Source organism: Setaria italica, chromosome VII, assembly GCF_000263155.2.
Source record: "Setaria italica strain Yugu1 chromosome VII, Setaria_italica_v2.0, whole genome shotgun sequence".
Lineage (NCBI taxonomy): Eukaryota > Viridiplantae > Streptophyta > Magnoliopsida > Poales > Poaceae > Setaria > Setaria italica.
In genome coordinates this window covers 12,060,236-12,078,198 of record NC_028456.1, presented here as the reverse complement: position 1 = coordinate 12,078,198, position 17,963 = coordinate 12,060,236, and the positions used below count along the sequence as shown (strand labels likewise).

Below are 17,963 nucleotides of genomic sequence, written 5' to 3'. Positions count from 1 at the left end.
AAAAAATTGGTATTATGCTCATGGCGGCACGCTCAATCCCAAAGATAGATCATTTGTGTTCGGCCAAGAATTAAGAGAAGCGGCTACGAGGCTTGTTGACTTAATACAGGCAACGGCCAAAGTATCTTTCATGATTGATCAAAAGAAGGACGGGCTGACTATGGAACTAGGTAATCCAAAACACCCTGGACATTTCCGAGGCAAAAGAGTAATTCCATGAAAGTTTGCATATTTTGAGCACATTGATTCATACAGAAGTCGCTAAAGAAGTAAGGCCGAACACGCACAACAGCAACGAGAGTTACAAGAACACGTAGCGTTGACAAAGGTAAGAATGGAGAAATCAATTGACCGGCGTGTGGCTCTAACTCTTAGCAAACAAACCAGTGAACAAGCAGCTGCAGCATCAGGGGCTAATGTCAACATTAGCCCCTCTCAGCGTCGAAGCACCATTGTTTCCACGAAAGCCCCAGCTAGAGGATCTTCTGATATATTTGAGGATAACCAATGCCACCCTATGGACGACATCACTGAAAGAACCCCTTGTGAGCTTGTTACTCCCGTGAAAAGACAAGCTCATCGTGGTGGCTTATGGTGTGGCTGAATAACCGACACAATGCCAAATAATTCATGGCGTGGAGATTTCAGCTCACAGTTACACCAAATTTAGGGTGGACCGAGTGGTCGACGGTTGGGATGACCTAGAATTAGAGATCCCTGGAGGTGATAGGGAAAAGAATTTTGGAGAAGCCATCCATGGTTGGATTCTATGACCCAAGCGTTACATAAGGACTATGCAGCCGAATCCCTGACCTTGGGATCATCTCCTCAAGTTTCAACGGCAAGATCACCTACGCCATCTACCAAAGCACCCTCTGCACTACCAGACAGGGATCCTAACATGAGTCCACCAGCTGACAGGGATTCTAGCATGAGTCTACCTCCCTTGTTATGAGCAAGGCTACATGGGGAAAGATACCTTCAGTTCTTAGTATTGCAGCTACGAAAAAGCAGAATAAGCCGAAAGAGAAGCAACCAGAGTCCAAGAAACCTTGTGATATGACTGGTGCGGAACTCCACATAGTAGTGAATGCTGAGGTTAAAGCTCACTTCGCAAAAAAGCCTCCAACGAAGAAAGATCCACCACTTGATAAGGGCAAACTTCAGACTTTCATTAGAAGCATGGAGAAAAAGGCAGAGAAACCACCGCTATCAAAATACGACCGACAAATAACAAAGACTTTTCATGAGAAGAAGAAAAGTGGGTCAACTATTCCACAGCTAGAAACCCAATCCAACCAATCGATTGCCCTGCTCAAGGTGCTTTCAGAGTTTGATCAAAACTTACTTCAATTCTTCAAAGATACAAATCTCATCCCAGCTCAACTTCGAGGAAAGGATCATGTTCCAAAGCACCCTAGGGCTGCTAAATGGAAATATGAGTTTGGGAAACCACTTGTGTGGCCGTAGACCAACTTCCAACAAAGATGTACAAATTGCACCAATGGTACATGAAGGCTTCAGCCAATGATTTATTCATGCTCGAAGTTCAGATTGGAGATCAATATTATTTTCATGGGGAGAACTCTATTACCTTTACAATCAAGACGCATTTGACAAGTCACTCATTAGTTCATGAATTCTGTAAGTCTTTAATTTGCTCTAACTTCAAAATCCCTGCTCTAGTCATCGTGTGATGTCTTAACTCCTATTCGATTTTGTATCATGCAGGATGGAGAGTCAAACTTGTTAGAGGAAATGATACTATGATGTAGGCTTCATGGATCCCAATGTTGTAATCGAGTCAACTCTAAAAGATGGGCCAAATCGGACCTTAAAAAACATATATAAATTCCTCGACAACCAACATTACAAGAAGTACGTACTTATACCGTACAACTTCAAGTGACCGTGTTTCCCATCTCTTTTTTTCGAACTAGTAGTTAAACATAACACTAACTAGCTTTGGCTATGCATATATGTACGACTTTCACTGGATACTCCTTGTTATCGTGGTTGATCAAAGCGTGATCTATGTCATGGACTCTTTGAGGAAACGAAGAGATCAATACAAAAATCTCATAGACATTCTGAACAAAACATGGGCTCGATTCCGTCAACATCACGCAGGTGAATTCAAGGAGGAACTTGATTTGAAGCCTGAATTTCCGGTATGTGTTGAATTTCCATATCTCGTGATACTTCCTTGAACACAACAAATATTTCACAACTTCTTTTATCATATATATATATATATATATATATATATATATATATATATATATATATAGTGTTTGAGAAAGGAGTCGGGGAACAATTTATGTGGATACAACGTATGTGAGTTCATTCATAGCTTTGTATGTCCGAAGCGTGTGACCGACCACAAATTCAGACTACGTATACAAAATTCTTAACAATAAATTAGTTCTAATTATGCATACCCATTTATCTACTCTATAATAACCTTTGCCAATGACACAGATAACGCACATGAAGGAAGCACTCCTCGACATGGAAAAAATCAGGACAATTTAAGAACAACTCTCTGGATTTTTTCTGGATAAGGTAGTAAATCCAGCGAGGGAGTTCCATAATGATGGATCAAATCTACATCACGACTCACGTTTAGAATAGTTGATCCGAAATGTTGAACTTGGAAAGTTGATGCAATGTAATATTATTCATATATGTGTATTCACAATATATCTATATATATAATAGTATCTCAAATGTAATATTATAGATAAATACAACTTTATATATATTAGCATATTAGAACAGGAGAAAAGAAATAGAAAAAATACATTAATACTATTAGGGAGACCATCTGCTACTAAATTAGCTATGACTATGCGCGACGTGGCAGGCACTTTAATACTGTAGTAATACGATTGCGCAACCGAATACTAAAACCCTCTCCCCGTTAGCGCAGTAGACTCGATGAAATCTCTAATACCTGCTCGTGTTCCACCGTCTTCCTCCCATGATGAGCAGCTCCGCCCTCTCATCGTTCCATGTGGATGAGCTATGCTAGCTAACGGCCTACACACTGCCGAGGAATCGCCTCTCCGGACCTCTGGTTCTGCTTCCGCCATCTGCTACTTCTCCTGTGCACGAGCTGCTCCCCTTTGACTTCCCTGCACAAGCAGTTGTGTGGCACTCGTTATCTGTCGTTGACTTGCTGTTGCAAAATTGAACCAGCATATCTCCAAATCAAGCTTTTCAACATCAAAATTTAGCTCTCACATGGTGAATCGAACCCACGTGCAGTTAGATTCAAGCTCATATGCCCCAAAATCAATTTTACACAGCCCAAAGCGAGTTGCATGATGCTGCTCCACCATTGCCGCACCTTAGAGCTCCCGCACCTGGAAAGACATCTCAAAATAGCACCGAATCGATCTACACCCATCCAAATCAACCTCCCACTCCTCGAATCGAGGTCCTGCTTGATCGAATCATATGCTCTTCTCTTTTGGATTGGGTTCTCATGTTTCACGATTTGGGAGAAGAAGGGGATGAAAGAGAAGACGAACGAAAGCTGGCTTGCTCTCTGAACCAGGTGAGGCAAGTCCAGGCCGGCGACCACCTCATGCTCTAGTGAGTCCAGCGCCGCCAGCAGCACCCTTTCTCGCACCCTAGGCCAACTTGGTTGGACACAGGTTTCTTCTACCTGCAATTTTTTGCCAAAGCATCAGCTATCTGATACCGTTATAGCAAGGAACCAAACAAAGTCCGTAACCTATGATCCCTGTGCTGATTCCGTTGTAATCCGATTCCAATGATTTTCATTTATGTTACCACCCGCTGAACCAAACACCATCCTACACGATGAAGCCTATGATTAGAAAGTTTAGGCGGGTTCAGCAGTTGCAAAACTAAAATAGCAAGAGGTACCGAACTTCTCAACAGTACCAAGGCATATCCCAGGCAAGCAAAGTATACAAGGAAATTAACCATGAGCAGCCCATCTTCTTGGAAACACCCCGCAGTGGTATACAGAGATTAAAAATTGACAAGATAGCATTTTGATTTTTTTTGCAAGCTTTTTGAATTATAGATTCATTGCTTAGAATTAGATCTAGGGCCTATTTGGTTCCTCTTGCTAAAGTTTAGTTGCTAAAAGTTGCTAAACTTTAGTTGCTAAAGTTTAGCCAAGGCTGTTTGGTTCCCTTTGCTAAAAGGCATTCAATGAGAAGGATAAAGACTTGTTTACCCTTAATGAATGCTACCCATCTTTTCTCCCTCCTCCCTGGTTCAACCACCAGGGTCCTTGGCACCAGATTCCTCAAGGTTACGCCAGGCTCCTTGGCGCCAGCTTCCTAAAGGTTGGCACCATTTCTTCCTGGCACCATGTGCCATTTCTACCTTGCGCCAAAGAATAAAATGTCTTGCCACGGTGCTGGCAGCCATTTATTTTCAATTGAAGCCAAAAATTGTTGTGTAGCCCAAAAATTACATTGTTACAAAAAAAATAAAGGTACCTATAACCTATTGAACAATCCATCGGCTATCCAATCCCGAAATTGGTTCATGTTTTGATCTTCATCTCCATGTTGGGTAGTACCTTCATTTGCTTGAGATGATGCTCCTTCCGAAGGTGTAGCATAGTTTTCTTCATAATCCACACTCTCAAAATCAACATCAGCAATAGCACTCTCTCTAATGAAATTATGAATTGCTATGCAAGTAATAATTATTTGACTTTGCTTTGCCATTGGATAAGCTGGTAAATCGCGCAAAATACGCCATTTGTTCTTCAAAACTCCAAAAGACCTCTCGATGACATTTCTTAATAATGAATGTGCATAATTGAACTACTTCTTTTTACCTCTTGGAAGTGGTCCGGCTCGAAATTCTTGTAGATGATATTTTGTACCCTTGTATGGTGCAAGATACCCAAGTCGGTTTGCGTAACAAGAGTCCATAAGATAAAACTTTCCTGCACATCAATAGTACCCATGTTACATATATGCAGAACATTCGTACTACGTGAAGAATTGTATCATAAAAGATGTAAGTACCTTTGGGGGGATGTGGAAATTTATCGCCATACTTGTTCAATGCATCTTTGAAGACTCTCATGTCATGAACCGATCCAGGCCATCCCGCAACGACAAAAGTAAATCTCATGTTGAAGTCACATATGGCTAACACATTCTGGCTAGTGTACCCATGTCGTCCCGTATGTTGGACAACCTTCTCTGTTGGTACAACAACAGGCACGTGTGTCCCATCTATAGCTCCAATGCAATTGTCAAAGTATGGAGAGAACCGTGGAGATTTCAACTTCTGATGCACGGTACTAAATATTGTGTCAACTGGTCTAATGATATCCCCTGCTAGTTTGGAAATACTGCGCAATACTTTATCAAACTTCCTACTACATGTCCAAGTTGACCTAACAAAATGATCTTCGACTTGCCTCATGCTTTGAGGGGCACCACACATCCATAGGAATAAAGCTAAAGACTCTACTGATGTCATTCTCCTTGTAGACTTTAATCTATAAGATTGGACAAGGAGATTATGAAGCCAAACATGTTGTAGCAAGATGATCTATTTCCTAAAGTTTTGATAACCCATTCATATCCAGTTTCTGTAGCCACCCTATATTGTGATCTGTTCAAGTATGTGTCATAATAGTACATACCGAGCAAAGCACCAACGGCAACAAGTTCTCTTCTTATCCTTTTCCTCTTAACCAGCCAGTCATCAACATAATCAAACAAGTCAACATGTACAAACATGGAAATACCATGGATCAGCCATGAAATAGTTCTCAACAAGGCAGGAAATCATATCTCACATGACAAACAAATAGTCCACACAAGATAGTAAATCAGTTCTCACACAACAACTAATAGTCCACACATGATAGAAACATAGTTCACACAAGTTTCTTAAATAATTCTAACTATGTAATGACAAAGCCCACACTTCATGACAGCTACTTGTTGTTGCCCACACTTCATGACCTGTCAAAGTACTTCCCACACTTAGTTTTCAACCATTTCAACCTTGCTTCTTTTGTCTTCAATGTGCCAAAAGCTATTCTGTTTAGTCTAATGGTAAACAACTCCATAGCAACAAAGTACTCTTCTGACTCTTCTGATGCTCCACAATCCTGTGCCATAACAAGGCTTTCTTTGAACTCCTCTTCTTCTTTATCCTGAGAATGCCTTCTAAATTCCAATTCCATCTCCTTCTGCTTCAATTGTTGTTGCAGTTCCAATTCCCTCTGTGATAGAGTTGGAGTGCCCGATCTTTCGGTGAGAGGGATAACTTCAATTTGTGGAGGAGGTGACTCTTGCGATCCGACTACAAACGAACAGGTCGTGGCGCCTTAGCAATCGCTGAACCAACTCCAAATGGTTATTGACCTTGCTGATGGCAAGATCAACCTGAACACGAGGTTCTATTCCCGCAAGCAATCGAAGAACAAGCAAGAACAAGATGAAGGCAAAACTGAATATCAATCACTCACGAATTGGGGTTCACAATGGCTGTCCACAGGTGGCTGCTGAGCACAACTGCAGTTCAGGACGTTTGCACAATGGCTAAACTTATCAAAGAAAACCCGCCAAACCAAGGGGGCGTGAGCAGGACTAAATAGGAGAAAGGTGGGGAGGGAATTTCGTCCAGCATGAATCTTTGGCTGAAATCCCCACCTAACCTTTCTAAAATAGCTACGTATTACATGGAAACAATCTTTCCAAAAGATAGGTGGCGCAGAACCCTTTATTGGCTTCCATAGATGGCGTTCAGGTTGTCATTCCTGGACAGAATCTTCTTCTTCATTCCTTAAAAGGATCACATAATTCAGGTCATGTGCACGGGCTCGCGTTATTGGACCTTGAAACATTTTTGGATTTGGTGTAGTGGGAAGTGACGTTGGTGTTGGTTCCGTTGGAGTAGCAGGTCCTGTGTAGGGGTTGATGTCCTCATCATCCTCCCCTTCTTGATACGAAGTCGTCCTCGACGGTATCTGCTCGTTCTCGCCCGCATATGGTTTTAAATCTGCAACATTAAAGGTAGAAGAAACACCATATTCTGCAGGCAGGTCGAGTATATAGGCATTATCATTAATTTTCTTTAGCACCTTGAATGGGCCATCAGCACGGGGCATCAGCTTAGACCTGCGCAAAGTAGGAAAACGTTCCTTTCGCAAATGCAACCAGACCATGTCACCAGGATCAAAAGTAACAAGTTTCCTACCTTTACTACCAGCAACCTGATTTTTAGCATTAGTATGAGCTATGTTCTGCTGTGTTTGTGCATGGATTTTGAACATTAATTCAGCACGTGCAACAGCATCTACATGTTGTTCATCCGGAGAGGAAATAGACAATAAATCAATGGGTGCCCGGGGAATGAAACCATAGACAACCTGAAAAGGGCACATTTTTGTGGAGGAATGCAAAGAACGGTTGTAAGCAAACTCAACATGAGGCAAACAATCCTCCCAAAGTTTCAGATTCTTGTCTAACACAGCCCGAAGCATGGTGGATAAAGTTCGGTTAACAACCTCCGTTTGACCATCGGTTTGTGGGTGACAAGTGGTGCTGAAAAGTAATTTAGTACCCAATTTGTTCCAAAGTGATCTCCAAAAATGGCTAAGAAATTTAGCATCGCGATCTGAAACTATTGTATTTGGTAAACCATGTAAACGAACAATCTCACGAAAGAACAAATCAGCAATAGTGCTAGCATCATCACTCTTATGACATGGTATAAAGTGAGCCATTTTGGAGAATCTATCAATGACAACAAAAATACTGTCCCGCCCCTTCTTAGTTCGAGGTAACCCCAAAATGAAATCCATAGAAATGTCCAACCAAGGAGAAGTAGGAACAGGGAGGGGCGTGTACAAACCATGGGGATTCAGGCGGGACTTAGCTTTTTGGCATGTGGTGCAGCGTGCAACAAATCTTTCCACATCACGTCGCATCTTTGGCCAAAAGAAGTGAGCTGCCAGGATGTCTTCTGTTTTCTTAACACCAAAATGGCCCATGAGGCCGCCTCCATGTGCTTCCTGCAACAGCAAAAGGCGAATCGAGCTTGCTGGAATACACAGTTTGTTAGCACGGAACAAGAATCCATCATCCGTGTAAAACTTTCCCCAACCTTTACCAGCCTTGCATTGTAACAGTACGTCCTTGAAATCAGGATCAAGAACATATTGTTCTTTCATGGTTTGGAGGCCAAAAATTTGGAAGTCAAGTTGCGAGAGTAGGGTGTAACGACGAGACAAAGCATCAGCAATAACATTTTCTTTCCCTTTTTTGTGTTTGATGACATAAGGAAAAGATTCAATAAATTCAACCCACTTAGCATGTCTACGATTCAGATGCGTTTGACTACGAATATGTTTTAAAGATTCATGATCTGAATGAATAACAAATTCGCGAGGCCATAAGTAATGTTGCCATGTTTGTAGGGTGCGAACCAACGCAAAAAGTTCTTTGTCATAAGTGGAGTAATTCAGACTAGCACCACTCAGTTTCTCGATGAAATAAGCAACCGGTTTACCCTCTTGCAGCAGCACTCCACCTAACCCAATGCCGCTAGCATCACATTCAAGTTCAAACATTTTTGTGAAATCAGGAAGTTGCAGCAAGGGTGCGTGGGTTAGCTTATCTTTTAGAACCATGAAAGCCTCTTCTTGCGGTTGTCCCCAGGAGAAAGGCACACCCTTCTTTGTGAGTTCATGTAGTGGTGCAGCAAGGGTGCTGAAATCACGAACGAAACGACGATAGAAACCAGCAAGCCCGAGGAAGCTTCGAATCTGCGTCACCGAGGTGGGTGTTGGCCAGCTTTGTATAGCATCAATCTTGTTGCTATCCACCTCAATGCCCTGCGATGTAACAACATATCCAAGAAAAGACACATGACTTGTGCAGAAACTGCACTTATCCAAGTTCCCAAATAGGCGGGCAGCACGTAAAGCATCAAAAACAGCACGTAGGTGATCCAAATGTTCCTCCATAGATTTGCTGTAAATCAAGATATCATCGAAATAGACAACCACAAACACCCCTATGAAGGCCCGCAAAACTTCATTCATTAAACGCATGAACGTGCTGGGAGCATTAGTTAAACCAAAAGGCATGACTAACCATTCATATAACCCAAATTTGGTTTTGAAAGCTGTTTTCCATTCATCCCCCAATTTCATGCGAATCTGATGGTACCCACTACGCAAATCAACCTTAGAGAACACAACAGCGCCACTGAGCTCATCAAGCATATCATCTAAGCGAGGTATAGGGTGCCTATATCTGATTGTAATATTGTTAATAGCACAGCAATCGACACACATGCGCCAAGAGCCATCTTTCTTTGGTACCAAAAGAACAGGGACGGAGCAGGGGCTAAGAGACTCACGAATGTAACCTTTGTCAAGCAATTCTTGCACTTGTCGCTGAATCTCTTTTGTCTCATCTGGATTGGTACGATAGGTAGCACAGTTTGGCAATGGAGCGCCTGGGATGAGATCAATCTGATGTTCAATGCCACGAATGGGAGGAAGGCCAGCTGGGACCTCCTTTGGAAAAACATCTGCAAAGTCCTGCAAAAGCTTAGTAACAGCAGGGGGTATATCCAAAAGTGCAGTGTCATCAAGTGAAACCAGCACATTAGTGCACATGAGAGCATAGCAAAGTGAATTGGGAACAGCCAACTCATTCAAATCAGCTAGTGTAGCGAGTAAAACAGGAGCATTCAGTTTGATTTCATTTTGTAAATTTGGTTGTGCACTTGGTTTGTGCTCTCTAGTGGCCCGAGCAAGGTCATCTTTTAAAATCTGTTCAGGTGACATTGGATGAAAAATAATTTTCTTGCCCTTAAACATGAGTGAGTATTGATTTGTGCGACCATGGTGCATGCTATCAGTATCATATTGCCAAGGTCTACCTAGCAGCAAAGAACATGCTTCCATCGGAACGACATCACAATCAGCATAATCATGATAGGAGCCCATATAAAAATGAACACGTACCGAGCGTGTTACCTTCAGTTTTCCACCCTGGTTGAGCCATTGAATGTGGTACGGATGTGGGTGTGGCCGAGTTTGAAAGGACAAATTTTCTACCAGATCCGTACTTGCCAAGTTATTGCAACTGCCGCCATCAATGATGATGCGAATCGATCGTTCTTGCACAACGCCTTTGGTGTGAAATAAGTTGTGTCGCTGGTGCTGTTCTGAATGTGCAACCTACGTACTGAGGACACGCTGCACTACAAGGCTCTCATACTTGTCGGCATCAACAGCAGCAACATGTTCCTCCTCCTCATGTCCTGAAATGTTAGTGGCAAGCATAGCATATGTGGGATCATCCAAATCACTAGCAGAAGAGTACTCACCATCCTCACGTACAATCAGCACACGCTTGTTGGGGCAGTCACGAATAACATGGCCAAAGCCTTTGCAGCGATGGCATTGGATGTCCTTGGTGCACCCAGTGGAAGAAGAAGAGGAACGTGTTGGGGTAGGTGTGGATGGAGTCTTTGTCGCTGCCGGATCACGCGAGGTGATGTTGTGTGGTGAGGGTGCAGCTGATGATGAGGCAGCCACAGGTTTAGTGGCTGGTTTGAAGGAGGTGGTGCGACCTGCAAAGGAGTGAGCATGTGTCCTCGTTTGGCGTCCCTGCACTTCTCGTTCAGCAATACAAGCAAGATGGAACAAACGAGTAATGGTATTGTACTCCTTATAATCAAGCACAATCTGAATTTCGCGGTTCAACCCACCCAAAAATCATGCCATAGCTGCATCATTATTTTCAACTAAACCACAACGAAGCATCCCAATTTGCAAGTCCTAAAAATATTCCTCAACGGACTTGCTACCTTGCTGTAACCGCTGTAATTTATTAAGCATATCGCGTGCATAGTAGGAAGGAACAAATCTATGTCGCATGAGAACTTTCAAAGCAGCCCAAGTGGGTGGAATTTGAGTGGGGTGTTTGCTGCAATGTTCACGCCACCAAATTGAAGCAAAATTCGTAAACTCGCTAGTGGCAGCCCTAACTTGGTGTGGTTCAGGGACAGCATGGCATGCAAATTTTTGATCAACCGCAATTTCCCAATCAAGATAAGCATCAGGATCATATTTTCCATTAAACGTTGGTACGGTGAATTTAATCTTGGCAAAAGAGTCATCCTGATTATGTACCACACGGCGAGGCCCTCGCGTCCGACGAGGCTGGTCAGGATCTTCTTGCTCGGTATCACCACAATAATCAAAGCCAGCCCGTGCATCAGCAAGTTGCTGGACTAATTCGTCGAGACGAGTCATGATGGTGGCAAGGCTGGTGTTGGTGGAGGCTTGTGCTTGCTGTAGTTCCCTGAGCGTTGTACCTGTGGTCAGCTGAGTGGTTTCAAATTGGCCAAGGTGCTCATTAGTGACCCGAACATCTTCTGCAAGGTCATCCACGTGTTTGTTCATTAGGCGATCAAAGTGCTGGATGATGCATTTGAATCGAGGGGAGTGTGGTATGGCATTCGGGTCCTCTTGCTCATCCGCAGATCCTGCCATGATTAGTGCCAAAAAAAAACAAGGGAGAACACGAAATAAAGGAATATGTCCTATGCCTACTAGGATGTGGTGCTGATCAGAGCACTCAAACTAAAAGCCGTTACCAAGCTCTTACCCGTTCTTACCATGCAAACAGGGGTGACCTGCAACCAGCGGTGCAACCGATGAAGCTTGGATAGAGCGATTGCCAGAGGACACAACCTGCACGCTGTAGAAAATTTGTGTAGCTATGGGAAGGCTTCAATTTGTAGCAAGGATTAGCACCAGCAGTCAGCAAATGCAAAGTTGAATAATCACTCAAAGCTGGTATTGTGCTGGTCCTAGGCTAGACCGTACTAGAGACGTGAGCCCACGCACAAAGATAGTCACAGAATTGCAAGAACAAAGAGTAAAAGACAGCGAGTACACACCCTTGGCTTCTCCTTTTTTTGTTTTTTTTGGTGCGGCTCTTTTGTTTTTTTTATGCACCTCTGGCCTTTTTTAGTTTGATGACACTGCCAACACGTTGCACAACTCAAAAGGAAACAAAAGGAAATCAGGAACTCTTTCCTTTCGTGTAGCCACAGACTGCCAAAGCTCTCACGATCTGCTGTGATACGTCCAAAATGAATTGATAGGCAAGGGAGTATCCGTTGGAAAGGGCACGAAATATTCTTTCCAAATTGTATCTAAACTTCCCAAACGGACTACGGATGCAACAGCTAAGGTCTGTTTCCTTGCCGAGATAAAACAAGACCCGAAATAAATTACTTTCCTTTTGTAGGTGGAAATGTGGCGTGCACAAGGGGTTCTATGACGTGGGACAGATTACAGGAACAAGGAGGACAAAGGAAAAGGAGGATCAAGTGCAAAGATGTGAACTAATACGTGACAGGAACTTAAAACTCTAAAGGACTAGACGCCAAGACCAGCGACACGACACAGCGATGCAACCAAAAACTCAACAAAGCAATAAACTGAATGAAAGATGCAAGGCTCAAAAGGTCTTGGGACAGTGGTTGTAACCTGAAATTTTTTTTTGGTGGCTTTTCTGGTGGACGATAGGATGATGAACAAAACTACAAATAAAGGGGGTAGATCTCACCGAACAACCTGAAACCTGATACCACTTGATAGAGCTGGAGTGCCCGATCTTTCGGTGAGAGGGATAACTTCGATTTGTGGAGGAGGTGACTCTTGCGATCCGACTACAAACGAACAGGTCGTGGCGCCTTAGCAATCGCTGAACCAACTCCAAATGGTTATTGACCTTGCTGATGGCAAGATCAACCTGAACACGAGGTTCTATTCCCGCAAGCAATCGAAGAACAAGCAAGAACAAGATGAAGGCAAAACTGAATATCAATCACTCATGAATTGGGGTTCACAATGGCTGTCCACAGGTGGCTGCTGAGCACAACTGCAGTTCAGGACGTTTGCACAATGGCTAAACTTATCAAAGAAAACCCGCCAAACCAAGGGGGCGTGAGCAGGACTAAATAGGAGAAAGGTGGGGAGGGAATTTCGTCCAGCATGAATCTTTGGCTGAAATCCCCACCTAACCTTTCTAAAATAGCTACGTATTACATGGAAACAATCTTTCCAAAAGATAGGTGGCGTAGCACCCTTTATTGGCTTCCATAGATGGCGTTCAGGTTGTCATTCCTGGATAGAATCTTCTTCTTCATTCTTTAAAAGGATCACATAATTCAGGTCACGTGCACGGGCTCGCGTTATTGGACCTTGAAACGTTTTTGGATTTGGTGTAGTGGGAAGTGACGTTGGTGTTGGTTCCGTTGGAGTAGCAGGTCCTGTGTAGGGGTTGATGTCCTCATCACTCTACTTCAACTACAACTCCATCTTAACCCTCATGGTATTGTTATCTTTAGAGCTGCTAGCTTGCATAGTGTCTATGAGGCCCTTGAACATGCTAAAAAATGGACTTTTACTCTTCTTTGGTGGGCTTGATGTTGTATCATTTGTACTGGTACTCCTTTTTCGGCTGTCATTACTCATAGGGCTCTCTTGAGGGTAGTGATCCTCATCCAGGGGTAACTCATCTTCATCAGGGAACTCCTTATCCTCATCCACATCTCTAGCTATGGTAGATGTTGATCCATCAGCAACCTTTTTGTGGAACATCTCATGCAGTAGCTCAACGTAGTGAGGTATGAATCTGCTAAATTTATTGCATTCTGACGACTGCAATCCAATGATAGAGGAATTTAGAAACTATGTACCTTACAACAAAAAAAAAGTAAACAACACAAACAAAAAAACTATCTACCTTGTTGTTTTCTTTCCACCATTGTTAAGATACTGAAATTGCTCCATTACTTTTTCTACCTAAACCCGATTGTTTCATCGCCAAATTGTAAAATTCATATAATTTCCTGCATTGTGTCCACCTATTTCTGAATTGCTTGATTTCATACCTGAGGTTAGTCCTTTCCCTAAATTTTGCAGCTATTTCCTTGAAACCTCTAGAATTCACCACCCCACCTGGTGCATTGCCTAACCGGATTTGTTCCACAGACAATTCACAAAAAATGCCTGTGTTTTTTTCGCTCCAGTTTGCTTTGTCATATTTGTTCTAACACAAAATGCAAAATATAAATACTCTAACAAAGCAAGAGATGCAAACTACTCTAAGAGAACAGGACGCTTACATAAGGTTCGTCCCCAGTTTCGTCGTCCAATTCTTCAGCATCCTCTATGTTCATGGATGATGAAAAGGCGGCAGAGGCTGGGCCTCGTCCCAACCTCCCCCGAATAGGTTGCCAGATAGGAGGACTAGCATCTGCAATGTAAGACAAGCAACAATCACAACCAGCAACGATAAATCACCAAGAACATCCACCAAGATGAACCAATTCATCAAAAAGAAGAGGTAAACCTGCAGGCGGCGAAAGTGAAGCAGTAGCACTCCTTCCACGGCCACGGCGACGACCACGTGCAGTGACACTCCTTCCCCGGCCGATGGAAACACCACCATCGCTCTGACGGGGAGGTTGAAACAAGCCGAGACGACCACCATCGCCGCGTCCTCTTCCAGGCTCTAGAATATCGGAGTACTCATCGAGGAAGGGGAATGCCTCATCCTAGGAGTTGAGGTCAAGATCCTGCATGTTAACCCTCCTAACTGAGAGAGATGGAGCCACCTGAGCGCGCGGCAGGCCTTGGGACAGGAACTCCAACTCGTCTGGATTGGGTACGGCAGCAGGATTAGGGAAAGAAGGGGCCGCCGAGGATGAACCACCCTGCGAAAACCAATCACGGTATCCATCCATCTGCTCGGAGCGGTTGCGGTGGGGATAGGGCAAGGGGTGGTGGCGGCGGCGATGGGGATGGTGCAGGGGGACGTTGGCGGCTGCGATAGGGATAGGGCTGGGGATATTGGCGCCGGCTATGGAGATGGAATAGGAAGAGGCACCGATGGGGAGGGGGGATGGAGCAGAGGCTGTTGGCGGCGGCGATAGGAATGGATCCGGGGGTTGCAGCGGCGAGGATGGCGGATCCGAGGGGTGGCAGCGAGACAGATCCGGGGTGGGAGGAGGGGGGAAGATGGGATGTGGAGATGAGGATGAATCCAGGACCAACGGCGGATGGGGTGCGAGCACCAGCGGCGGGGCTGGACTGCAGGAGCCGGCGACGGTGGATGCATCAAGCGGCGGCGGTGGATGCGTCAAGCGGTGGCGGTGGATGCGAGGAGCAGAGGAGTGCAAGTGCGAGTGCGGGGAGGGGTGTAGGGAGGATGCGGGGAGTAGAGGAGTGCGGCAGACGCGGGTGGGGTGGGAGTGCGGGAGTGCGGGTGCGCACTAGACAACAATAAACGAGGGGTATAGGGTGTCCTACCCAACCTTTTAGCAAGTTTAGCAACCAAAACCTTGCTAAAGTGCTAAACTTTAGCAACTCAACTTTAGCAAGTTTTAGCAAGGGTGTTTGGCAGTTTAGCAGCTAAAAGTTTAGCAAGGTGAAACCAAACACCTCCCTAATACAGAATGCAATGATTTATGTTACCTTGGTTGTTCGAGCTCCATGTTTTTTGTATCTTGTGACAAATGAGATTATTCAGAGAATCAACACTGTAACTTAAAAATGAAAAATAGTTAAAGTAGTCATGAAGGAAGTAACGTATGCACATACTGTTATCTAAGGGTATGTTTGGATCCATGAGCTAAATTTTAGTTCTGCACTTTTAGCTCAAAATTTAGCTCTTGGGATCCAAAGAGGTGGCCACAAAGGGGCAAAGAACTAAACTTTGGACTAAAAATTTTAGCCCCCAAAGAGGCCCTAAACTGGGCTAAAAGTGGTCGCCAAGACCAAGTTCCACCCCTGCCCCCTTTCCTCTCTCCTCCGCGTGGTCCCTTGCCCCACCCGCACTCCCTCTCTCCTCCGCCTCCAACGTCCGCCGCCTCCGCCCGACCCCGCCACCTCCGGCCGGCCCCGTCGCCTCCGCCCGACCCCGTCGCCTCCACCCAACCCGGCCTCCTCCGGCCAGCCCCACGTCCTCCGCCTACCCCCACGGCCTCCGCCCGCATTTGCAGACGGGGCCGCCCTTGCCGGGTTGATGCGGCCTAGGCGCGAAGCGCCACCTCCTCCGGCTACGGCGCAAGAAGCTCGGGGGACGGGGCCGTCCCGGCTGCGCCGGCGCCGAGGCCGTCGCGCTGCCGGCGGTGTTTGTCGACGGGAAGCTGCTGGGCGGGCATGACGTTGGTGGCGTGCCGGGGCCGTCGGACTCCGCCATCCTCTGCTGCCCCCAGCGGCAGCGTCCGCGCCGGCCGACCCTGCGGCGCACAGCGGAGAGCGGAGGATGCAGGAGGCGGCGAGCTGCTGCAGGTGATGTGGCTGGAGCATAGCACAATAGGCCAATAAATGAGGGCAAATCAGTCATTATTTGAAAGAAGACTAAATTTTAGCCCATGGATACGAACACCCCAGCAGGACTAAAGTTTACCTCATGAACTAGTGATCCAAACACCACCTAAAATGTTTTACAGAAAAAACTCATTATGTATGCTCTCAAACTAATCTACCAAGTTTCAGATCAGTATTGTTCGGGTGCTTCAATTTTAGGTTGCAACCTCAAAACCTACTATCTTATTGATCCATATGTCATGTCGTAGCATTTAAATTTCAGAGCATGCATGGATACATGCAGAAAGTTCATTCTTGATGTTTGTTTGAACACGCACACGCACACATATCTGGCCCAAAACAGTAGCAGAGCAGTATTTGCAGTCCACAAACTAAAAGAACTATTTGATTTCTCTAATAGTTGTTATGAGATTTTAAGCTCATTTCCCACGTGGGATTAAGACAAAATTATGGTTGCTTTGTATCCGGCGAGATGAAGGATAGGTATAATTAATTATGTTTATTAACAGCAAGTAGTCATTACGAATTGTACAGGCAGCCATATGCTTTTTCTAAAAGGAGAGACACGTTTCCTTCAGCCGAGTCCCCATGGAAACCCGGTTGCATGTTGCCATTTGACACGAATTTGAGCAATAATCATTTCAACAAACTGAGTACCACAAAAGAAACACATTTCCTTGAGAAATCATTAATGTCAATGGTTATTTATATAGCACAGAGGAATAGTTCTAGTCATTTCTCAGTGAGTAATGCTAGTAATTGCTGCTTTAGTTATGCACAATCGCTGGTAGGAAATTGGTGGATATTGAATTCAAATGAATATGTATTGTGGATAGATTAATACTTGAGCGGGGGCATAATCATGTACAGTATTGCAGGCTCTTGCTTCCGTTCTTGTCTTTAGGCATTTCTACAAACAACTTATGTGCAGTAGCGACAGCACGTCAATTGAGCAGCTCCCATATGCACAGGCAGAAGGGAGAACTGCAGACACTGCTACGGCCGTCGGTGGGGAATCTCTCCGCGTGTTGGCAAGGGAGACGCCGCAACCCGTGCGCGCGCGTCTGTGTTGAGGTTGAGGCGCTGCGCGGCCGCATTGCCAATGGCCTTGCCTGCCCCGCGAGCCAGCGCCGTGGCCGCCCAGCGGGTCAGCCGCCTCGTGGTGCCAGGTCGCGGCCGGTGTCAAGGCAGATGCGGACGGTGGAGGACGGCTGCCTGTACAAGGCGATGGTATGAGGTGGTGCTTGGTTCTTTGCTTATTTTTACCACGTGTCATATCGAATGTTTAGATACTAATTAGGGGTATTAAACATAGACTATTTACAAAACCCATTATATAAGTGGAGGATAAACGTCAAACTAAATTTCTTGAGATTGATCCAATGCATGATACACACCTAGGGTCTACCGCCTAATCAACTTACCTATGCTGCTCCATCAAAAGATTGCACTGGCCGAAAACGACCTAAAATGCAGGGGTAACCCAGATGATGTCACCAATTAACATGGTGAAGAGATGTTGAGCAGCTCAATATAAGCTTAGATAGTGGAGTCCAGGGATCAATCGCCC

At 44.8% G+C, this 17,963-nt stretch overlaps 1 protein-coding gene across 1 annotated transcript; it reads left to right on the top strand.

Moving 5' to 3' along the window:
- Positions 1-14,950: 14,950 nt before the first annotated feature.
- LOC105914748 (loricrin-like) lies at positions 14,951-16,374 on the top strand. The gene is made up of 2 exons (XM_012847394.1): positions 14,951-15,326; positions 16,097-16,374. Exons 1-2 carry the CDS (start codon positions 14,951-14,953, stop codon positions 16,372-16,374), a joined length of 654 nt encoding a protein of 217 aa, XP_012702848.1.
- Positions 16,375-17,963: the final 1,589 nt, after the last annotated feature.